Here is a 9,353-nt window from a genome sequence, read left to right as displayed (position 1 = left end):
GACATTGATATAATTGAACTTTGTCCATTTGGACATTGATACAATTGAACTTTGTCCATTTGGACATTGATACAATTGAACTTTGTCCATTTGGACATTGATACAATTGAACTTTGTCCATTTGGACATTGATTCAATTGAATTTTGTCCATTTGGACATTGATATAATTGAACTTTGTCCATTTGGACATTGATACAATTGAATTTTGTCCATTTGGACATTCATCCATTGGAACTTTGTCCATTTGGACATTGATACAAATGAACTTTGTCCATTTGGACATTGATACAATTGAAATTTGTCCATTTGGACATTGATACAATTGAACTTTGTCCATTTGGACATTGATACAATTGAACTTTGTCCATTTGGACATTCATCCATTGGAACTTTGTCCATTTGGACATTGATACAATTGAACTTTGTCCATTTGGACATTGATACAATTGAATTTTGTCCATTTGGACACATCTCTATGTTATTCGGCTGACGGGAAATGTGTTTTAGCCGGAGGACAATCCAAGAATATCTGCATTTACAGTATTAACGAATCAGTACTTTTAAAGAAATTCCAAATCACATTAAACAAATCATTAGATGCAATGGGCGTAAGTATACAGTTTATTTTTACAAATTCCGTAAATTCACATTAACATAACATGTTATAACCTACATCCATGTAATGTTTTTATTTAGAAATTAATATTGAATATTTTCAGGATTTTGTGAGTCGGCGCAACCTGACGGAATTTGGAAATCTGATGCTTGTGGAGAAAAGGAGTGAATTAGAAGGAGGCGATGTTAAACTAAGGTTACCAGGGGTGAAGCAAGGCGACATGGCCGATAGAAACTTTAAACCAGAGGTTTGTTAAATAATATTATAGAATCAATCAGGCTCTTTTAGATGCCATTTTCTTTTTTGTTACATTAGCTCCACATAGGAGGCCCTGAGGAAAATAATTATCCTCGGGGCCTATGTCATCTTTAGGATGCTGTGTGGAGGGTATTTTTAGTAAAAGAAGGAGAAGGAGTGTGTCCAGGAGTGACAGACATATGAATTTGTGGTTATCGTGGTGTATAAATGAAAGATCTCTCCAACTCAGGTATAGTGTTTATTTATAAGTTGAAAGCTGATTTACACTCACAATATTTCACGTTTATTTATGCACAAATACTATGGAATGTTCGCGAAACTAGGTCGTAGTACTCGTAGGTAGCAGCTGTTGACGATAGTAAATACTGAATACTAATAATTATGCTCGCTGCGTCGGGCTTATTTATATTGTTCGGCTGGTGGCAACAGCAGGTAGTTAAATGGCAACTAAATCGAGGCCACTCGCTCGGTCTGGCCCTTTCCCGAAGTTTCGGCGGCGTGGCAATTATGCCTAGGCGGCAGACTTGAACCTTCTGGCGAGTTCTCATAATGTGAAAGACCGACTTGCGATATTATTGTCGTCGTTAGACAAGTAGGTGCTTGTAGTACGTAGGTTGCTCTGTTTTGATTTCGACTGCGAGTACGTACCTAAGTAGCAAGTACGTACCTAAGTAGCGTCGAGCTGCTTATTATTAATGAATTAATCTGGATTCTTCTGCTACAAATTCATGAATGCGTTGTTCCGAAAAAGCCCTGTTGGAGTGGTCAAAAGTTCTCCCTCAACCAGTCTCCTGATCTGGCCCACCATGCGTTTGGTGGACAGACGCGTCGCTCGCCAAGATCCGGATAAACCTCATCCCATGAACCCGGCAAGCCCTGTTAAGTCACCAAACGAACTGCTTGAGGTGACCTATGACAGATGTGTCGGTTATCCAATAAATGGTTCCGGAGCGGCGGTACCCATACCCGCCTCCCTAATTGAAATCCCTGCTTATTTCTTAGTTCTGTTCTGCACGATATCAGCCTTATAAATTTAATTTTATAGCAATGTAAATTATACTATTTTTAATTTAATCCTTTCAGGTGCGAGTATTCTGTGTACAATTCTCTCCCACTGGTCAGAGCTTCTCAGTGGCTACAACAGAAGGATTGATGCAGTATTCCCTGAACACAGGTGGAGTGTTCCAGCCGTTTGAACTTCAGCTCAATGCCACTCCTCAGATGGTGAAGGAGGCCCTCAATAAGCAGGAGTGGACGGAGGCCTTGATGGCCGCTCTGCAGCTGAATGAGATGAAAATCATTCAGGAGGCTGTTGAACGAGTATCTATCAGTGATAGTAAGTTTGCACAAACAGTTAATACTTTTGTATACCTATGGCTGCAAACCATCCCAAAATAAATCGAATCATTACAATAAATCAGTAACAATAGTAGAATTACATAGTGCTGTCGCTGTCACTTCCGTCTACTCTTATGTCGAGTCTAACTCGACATTTTAAAATATTTAAAAATGTTTAAATCTGATTTATTATATCCGAATTCTTTGTAACACAATCTAAAAACGTCAAATTCTTCATTAATTATTAATTATGAATTGGTGGCAGATAAATCAATAGTAATTAAGGACAAGCAAAGGGTTACATAAATAAAATTACACTGTTTCACATTACTTAGTATTTTCCATGCTCTGGAACAGATCTTTCCTGTTTGTTTCTTAAAAACCATCTATAAATGGAATATCACTAAATTATTATACAGGGTGTCCAGGGGTAAAGTGCGCTGACTTCGGTAGGTGATTATTTTACATGATGGTACAAGTAAAATGTATAAATAAGTTTTTTTAAATTCCAACTTTTTTTCCCATAATATTTTTCTGTAGAAGATTATTTATTTTCCCATATAAACAATTCAACTTTTCCCGCAGACACCTTGTTGTAACATCGAACTTGCAACCGATTTAGTTTTTAATACAAATAAATTAATTATTGTTTATTTATTAGTTTTTTTAATTTATTTCAGTCCAGCTTACTATTGCAAGTCTTCCCGATGAATACTTGCACCGGCTTCTCAAAGCGATTTCCACTTTGTTTGAGGACAGCCGCCACATAGAGTTATACCTGCATTGGATCAGCTATGCGACAACAATACACAATTCTCGTCTGCAGGGAATGTTCGCTATGCCCACACTTCTGGCTTTAGAAAAAACACTTTCTAGAAAATATCAACAGCTGTCTGAAATGTGAGTTCTTCCCGCACAATTAAACAGATAATATTTTGTTATTACTTGCTGACTCGATGATTGAATGCTTGTCTGTCGAATGGAGGCATCAAATGTTCATTTTTCTGAAATTGTGAAACTGGTGAAATTGACATTTGAACCCCAGATCTTAATTACAAATTTGTCTTTTTTTTTACAGCTGCGATTTTAACAAGTATACAATGCAATACATTCAGGATCTCGGGAAACGCAATCGACAGAATGAAGAACAAATGGAAGTAGATGAGCACCATTCGGGAAGTGAATCTAGTGGAAGAGGAACTGCTGATTCGGAGAGTGAAGAAGATGATGTTGATGAAGAATCTACTTGAATAGGCTACTTGCATCTTAATTAAAAAAATATATGAAAAGGCATTATGTATTGTGTAAAAAACTAAACATAAATTATATATTTTTTTACTTCTCAATCTCTATCTAGTATTTTTATTAATTTTATTAACCTGTTGTGTTTTTATTTTAAATTTTTTTACCATAATTATATCCAGGTACAACCTGGGTGAGCTTTATTGAAGGGAATTTGCTCCTCTGAGAATATTCTTAAATATAAAATACTAGGTGTGATATCTTAGATAGTAGTTTAAGAGGTTACTTATAGATGGCATTGGTAACAATAAGGCCATTCATACAAGGAGATACTTACAAGCGACTCGAGTTTGTCGTGTAGCATACATGCTGCTCGTGAGTGTCCTTCATACTATTTTGCTAGTGTTCGCACACAATGTTACGCATTGACTATTGGTTTGACGTCACTTGCACGCTGCTGATAGTACTGGTAGCACACTACACGTCTTGCATTCGCATCTACTACTCGTTTGTCAGAGATGATGTTCGAACACGATTTGAATGTTAAATTCATTCTGGAGGTAGGAAAATATCCATGTTTATATAACTATAATTTACCAGAATACATGTTGTGGATTGAGGTTCGAAAGAAAAGTCAATTTGACATCATTCTCATGTAGTTCCTTGGTGGCGACAAATGTCCTCCAATTAACATTTATTTCGTTGTTTGGATGAACCTTAAATCATCTTTATATCGTTTTTTATGCTTGTAAATATGTATGAAGACGAACAATATTATTGTCTTCGTCGCTAGAGTCCCTTGACATTGTATTAATTCCATGACTGCACTTAAAGAATGATCAAGTTCAGTATAATTCAGGCAGTGCCGTGTAAAGAAACCAGCTTTAAAGAGTAGCATATATTGGTAGGTTGCGTAACAGTCTTGTAAAAATCTTTGCGTACGAAGAACCAAAAGCTGTCTATAATGCAGGGATTGAGAGGTAAATACCATTGGAAATTATTAGATGTTGATTATTTAAAAAAATTTGCGAGACAACCCATAGATAACACTAAAAACGAATTGTTTCACAGAATTGGAAAATTCATCAAATTTCAATGTTAAAATACAAGTCATGGGGCGGTTGTTACGCCGTTTTTTATTTATTTTTATTTCAAAGAAAATTTGCATTGGATGATACATTTTGAATATTATTTCAACCGCCATGTGATGGATGCCTCTGTTATGGCGAGTGAATTTTACAGATTGAAGATTTTAATATTATTCATAATTATAGTGAGTTATACAATTCCGATTCAGTTAATATTTTATGTGATAAATAATTAATTAAACATTGACAAAATTGACTTCGATAAAAACAGAACGTAAATAGGAAACTTATAAATTTGATGAATTTTTCAAATTCTGTGAAACAACCCATCCTTGTCTAATACATAACTAATGATATCCACATAAAAAGCAATATTCTAGATAGTTATATGAATGTTTCCAATTAGTAGCATTATTTAAAGTAGGGTGATGAAGTTTACATGGGCTAAGTCTGTGTACTTAATTCGATTACAAGGCTGTCCGCTGGGAAACCTTAGAAAAACACTTCAATGTTTGTATCGATGAATATCCACTGTCATTTGTGCAGCTAACCTACAAACATCCAAAATGGTTGAAGGTATGGAAAATTTTCATTAACTTTCTTTGCAAATATTTAAAATTGAATAGTTATAAGCATTCAGATGGTGAAATAAAATACATTCTGAAGATTTTTTCATAAATTTATTGTGGTGTGTGTTGTTACATTAATTTACTTTATTAAAAAGATAAAAATCAGACGGTACTAGGTAGTAGCTCATATTAACTAATAATCTTCAATTGATTGTTAGTGTAAACTTCTGATTAGTGAAGACGTTCACTTCATACTTACATTTATCTAACGGCTTCCGTGGCCGAGTGGTTACAATCCTCGGCTACGAATTCGGAGGTCGCAAGTAAATTTTCTTTGATTACTTTTTTTCATTTTACAATTTATCAATTAAAAATAATATATTTTTACTATATTTAAAATATGTAAAACCACCGTTCAGAATTAAAATGTTGCTTCAAATAGCTTTGTTTGGTGACCAGGTCTGAATAGCCAGGTAGGTACTTCCCAACCTTCTTCTTCCCCATCACCTTCCCTTCCCCACTACCTTCCACCTCACAAAATACGCCAATTGCATATGCCGTAGTCTCACTGGCTCCAAACGGTTGAGATAGTTGAATAGTGACGTGTTTATGTATATAAATCTGTTTGGCAGTGATGGATCCAGGAGTGGCAAAGACAGGGGCCTATAAATACGAGGATACGACTCGCTATATCGGGGAATGGAACTCCCGAGGACAGAAGCACGGGATGGGACACCTGGTGTTGCCAGACGGTACTAGGTACGACGGAGCCTTTACTAATGGACTGTCTTCCGGCTTGGGTGTTATGACATTCCCCGATGGTGCCAAGTAAGTTTTAAAGTTTCTCGTACTAATAAACTGCCCTTAAACTTGCGTAGATTTCACATTTGTTTTTCATACAATAATTATTCGTTATTGATGACTTGTTAACAGATCACAACTGCTTTTGTTATCAGATTGTTTTACTGTGTGTGCATATTTTCGTTATGTCAATGTTTCTGTTTCATATTATGATTCTTAAACCTTAGTATTAAGGTATGTCAAAAAGCAGGAACCTGCCAGTGGTAGTTTAAAGGAGTTGACTGTAAATAAATTTCGTGTTATCGAGATGGGAAGTTTAGGTTAATAAATCCACCTACCCGAAGTTGGATCTGGTGATGCTAGTCCGCGTCCCACACTTTTTTTTGGTTTATGTGCTCGTTGTACGGAACGGCTATGGGAACTTTTACTTCTGTCATACTAACGAAGTGTGTTGAACAGCCAACAGCACTTGTAACTTTAAAAAAGAACTACGGTCCAAGTGAATATTTTTCACATCAACGTAAAACGGGGTTTAGAAATTAGTGCCACTTTCTAAAAGGAAATAATCCTACATCATATTCTAACTACCTCATTGTTTTATATTAGCGTGTAGAATGGCCATTGCATGGAAGTTTTTTTTTGATGTAGGTACATAATGAATTTATCAATGAAGCAATTTTAAGATGTTTAACTTCTCAAGCGCCAAAAGTACCCATTGGATAAAAAAATTGTATCCCTTGAGCGCTGGCGTATCCATATGGATTAGTTGACAGGAGCTCGGCATTCCGAAGTTCAATATAAATTAATTAAATTGAGTGGAAGAAACACACAGCATTAGCAAAAAAAAAAAAATTATGATAATTTTCCTGTAAATGTCAATTATCAAATTCTGGAGTCAAGCATAACCTCACACTGAATGTTCTAAAATTTTTTCCAAATCGGTGTTACTCAGTGTTGCCACAGTAACGTAAAATTTTAATGCCATTTTATTAAAATTCTAGACTTTCTTGGAAGACTTTATGTTGGAAAACGACTCAAGGACTTTATTTAGTCCTGGTGCGGTCACGTATTGTTGTTCCAAATAAAGGCAAACAGTCAGTGACAATAGAGTTTGAGGGGAAATGTGACACTATTAATAATTGGCCCAACCACCAGCTGATTGTAATCATGTTGTGTTTGTTTGATTAGATTTGAAGGCGAGTTCATGCAGGGGTGGTTCCACGGCCACGGGGTGTTTTGGAGAGCAGATGGAATGAAGTACGAAGGGGAATTCAGAGGAGGGAGGATTTGGGGTCTTGGTAATATTGTCTTTCTTATTTTAAATCTGATAGTTAATCCTTGAAAATTAATCCACATTTAAATCTGACATTGATGTCCAAATTGATAATAATTTACTTATCTATAAAGGATATTATAATCTATCTGTCTGAAATTTGCATAGTGTTTTTGCTGTGATAATTTCTAAGGTTCATTAGGAACTTTCAGCCCGCAAGATCATTCAATCCCAATATAAGCTGTGTAGCTGAGAAATAACCGTTTAAATAAAAAATAAGATGAGACATTATATTTTATATTATTATTCAATATTTTTTCACTGTGCAGTAAGAAAGTATTATGAAAAAGTAGGTTTTAAAACTCCGGCAAAGCCAGGTATCAAATTATTGTTATAAAAATGATTGTTAAGGTCTAAATTAACACATTAAATCTTTTGGATTGCAGGCATAGTCACATTCAGTGACGGAAGCAATGGATTCCCTAGAAACGAAGGTTTCTTCCAAGACTGTCGACTCATGAGAAAGAAACGATGTGCAGAAATAATTCAGCGTGCACAGAAAGTAGCATACATGGCCAGAGCGCAATGCCAACCTATTTAACAAACAAACATCGTATTATTTATATCTGGGATTCGTAAATCATTCCTAACTTATATAAGGTAGTTATAAATTGTTCGTCTGTTCACAAAAAGTATACCCAATTTAAGATACAAAACAAAAATATTAATTAACTATTGTATTGTTAACGAACTTATACCATGGTCTGTTACATTAAAATTTCGTAATAGTATCACCAGGCTTACCTTGCCAGGGCTCCTACCACATAGCAACTTGACGGACGTAAATATCTCGCTAACGAGGATAAAGAGAATCCGACGTACCGGCCCATAATACAGAAAAAAATGGCGAATATTATAGACCTGATGGCCCGGAACAAAGGTATTTTTTGCAATTGTCAAGGGCGTATAGCTGTAGCATTCACGTGGGAGGGTTGTTGGATTAATTTTTGTTGTGTTTTTCAGGAATGTAATCTACGAGCACTATTTTTTTTGCCTCTATATTATTTACTATACTTACTTGGTAATAGTATAACTAGGCTAATGACTTCTACGGGAGAGCACCTCGACGGGCAATATGAATCTTAGCTAGCCAGAGCAACTGACATACCGGCCCATAATAAACGCAAAAACAAGCAGAATATTTTCAGTTGCATAATATGTGATTGTTATACTAAAATCAGAAACAGTACTTGTTTTGAATGTCAGTATTTTATTTAGAAGTATTTTCAAAACATTTCTCTGGAATCGAATGTACCTAAAGCGAGAATGTTTTTTCAATATTTCTGACAGTTTACATATTTATTTATTTTCGAGTTAGCTTTATTTTTTATTTTTCACATCTTCGTGTGTGCTTTTATAAACATATACACAGCATTTTATAAACAATTTATAAACATATACACAGGTAGATTGTTTGGCAAACATAATCTTTCTTTAAATATTTCAATAAAGTGACAAAAAAGAAACATTAATAATTAATGTTTTATTCCACAGCAAATTCCGGCCTAAAGAAATATGTTTTTGAATATTCTTATTTCATTACTTATAATTGCAGCACTTTTCAAAATTATTCAAAAGGTTATAGAATTTAATAAAAATAAAAATAAAAAAACTGAAATATTGAGAAAGAATGCATCAAAAATGATCAGAACCATTGGTGTAAGTAAATCGTTTTGTAACAAGTTTATCGATTTATTTATACATGTTATCGTTTTAATTTTTTGTTACTACTATTGTTTTCAGCTATCTTTCCACAACCATGATCAAAAAGAACACTGTTTATACCACATTGGAACACGTCCAGAGACAATTAATTTTAAAATCGGAGGCAGCACGCCATTCCTGGTAAAAAAATAATATTTATTTTACAAAATTTAATAATATTTAGATATGTTGTGTTACTCATTTGCCACATCCTAGGACTAATTGATTATTATTTTGTTTTATTTGTTTACTGACATGTTATTTTTCAGAAAGCATGCGCCTCCGGGTGCAAAGAAATAGTGCTGTTAATGCTTAAAAAAGGTAAAGGAATAAAAATTTCTTATCTGGTATTTAAAAATATTTCCCTTGTGAAAATATTTTGCAGAGTTTCACAATAAGTTCT

General features: G+C 34.7%; 2 protein-coding genes across 2 annotated transcripts; both read left to right on the top strand.

The window, feature by feature from the left end:
• Positions 1 to 519: 519 nt before the first annotated feature.
• Positions 520 to 3,463, top strand: LOC149408818 (periodic tryptophan protein 2 homolog). The gene is made up of 5 exons (XM_089650412.1): positions 520 to 609; positions 721 to 864; positions 1,959 to 2,211; positions 2,894 to 3,113; positions 3,292 to 3,463. Exons 1-5 carry the CDS (start codon positions 604 to 606, stop codon positions 3,461 to 3,463), a joined length of 795 nt encoding a protein of 264 aa, XP_089506538.1. The 5' UTR covers positions 520 to 603.
• A 2,283-nt stretch (positions 3,464 to 5,746) lies between these two features.
• LOC149408817 (MORN repeat-containing protein 4 homolog) lies at positions 5,747 to 7,787 on the top strand. Its single transcript, XM_089650409.1, has 3 exons — positions 5,747 to 5,940; positions 7,102 to 7,211; positions 7,633 to 7,787. The coding sequence occupies exons 1-3, from the start codon at positions 5,747 to 5,749 to the stop codon at positions 7,785 to 7,787; spliced, it is 459 nt and encodes a 152-aa protein (XP_089506535.1).
• The last annotated feature ends 1,566 nt before the right edge of the window (positions 7,788 to 9,353 follow it).

The sequence above is a fragment of the Hesperophylax consimilis genome, unplaced genomic scaffold (assembly GCF_061612785.1).
Source record: "Hesperophylax consimilis isolate HC1 unplaced genomic scaffold, BYU_Hcon_1.0 scaffold_56, whole genome shotgun sequence".
Lineage (NCBI taxonomy): Eukaryota > Metazoa > Arthropoda > Insecta > Trichoptera > Limnephilidae > Hesperophylax > Hesperophylax consimilis.
The sequence above is the reverse complement of the archived record's forward strand: the minus strand, read 5'-3'. Positions and strand labels throughout refer to the sequence as shown.

What these genes read in the sequence shown, in the direction of transcription:
- LOC149408818 (XM_089650412.1), top strand. An exon ending in ATAGAAACTTTAAACCAGAG is followed by an intron (nt 865 to 1,958) that starts GTTTGTTAAATA and finishes TAATCCTTTCAG; the next exon opens with GTGCGAGTATTCTGTGTACA. An exon ending in ACGAGTATCTATCAGTGATA is followed by an intron (nt 2,212 to 2,893) that starts GTAAGTTTGCAC and finishes AATTTATTTCAG; the next exon opens with TCCAGCTTACTATTGCAAGT.
- LOC149408817 (XM_089650409.1), top strand. Translation starts at nt 5,747, where the DNA reads ATGGATCCAGGAGTGGCAAAGACAGGGGCCTATAAATACGAGGATACG. An exon ending in ACATTCCCCGATGGTGCCAA is followed by an intron (nt 5,941 to 7,101) that starts GTAAGTTTTAAA and finishes TTGTTTGATTAG; the next exon opens with ATTTGAAGGCGAGTTCATGC. An exon ending in AGGGAGGATTTGGGGTCTTG is followed by an intron (nt 7,212 to 7,632) that starts GTAATATTGTCT and finishes TTTGGATTGCAG; the next exon opens with GCATAGTCACATTCAGTGAC.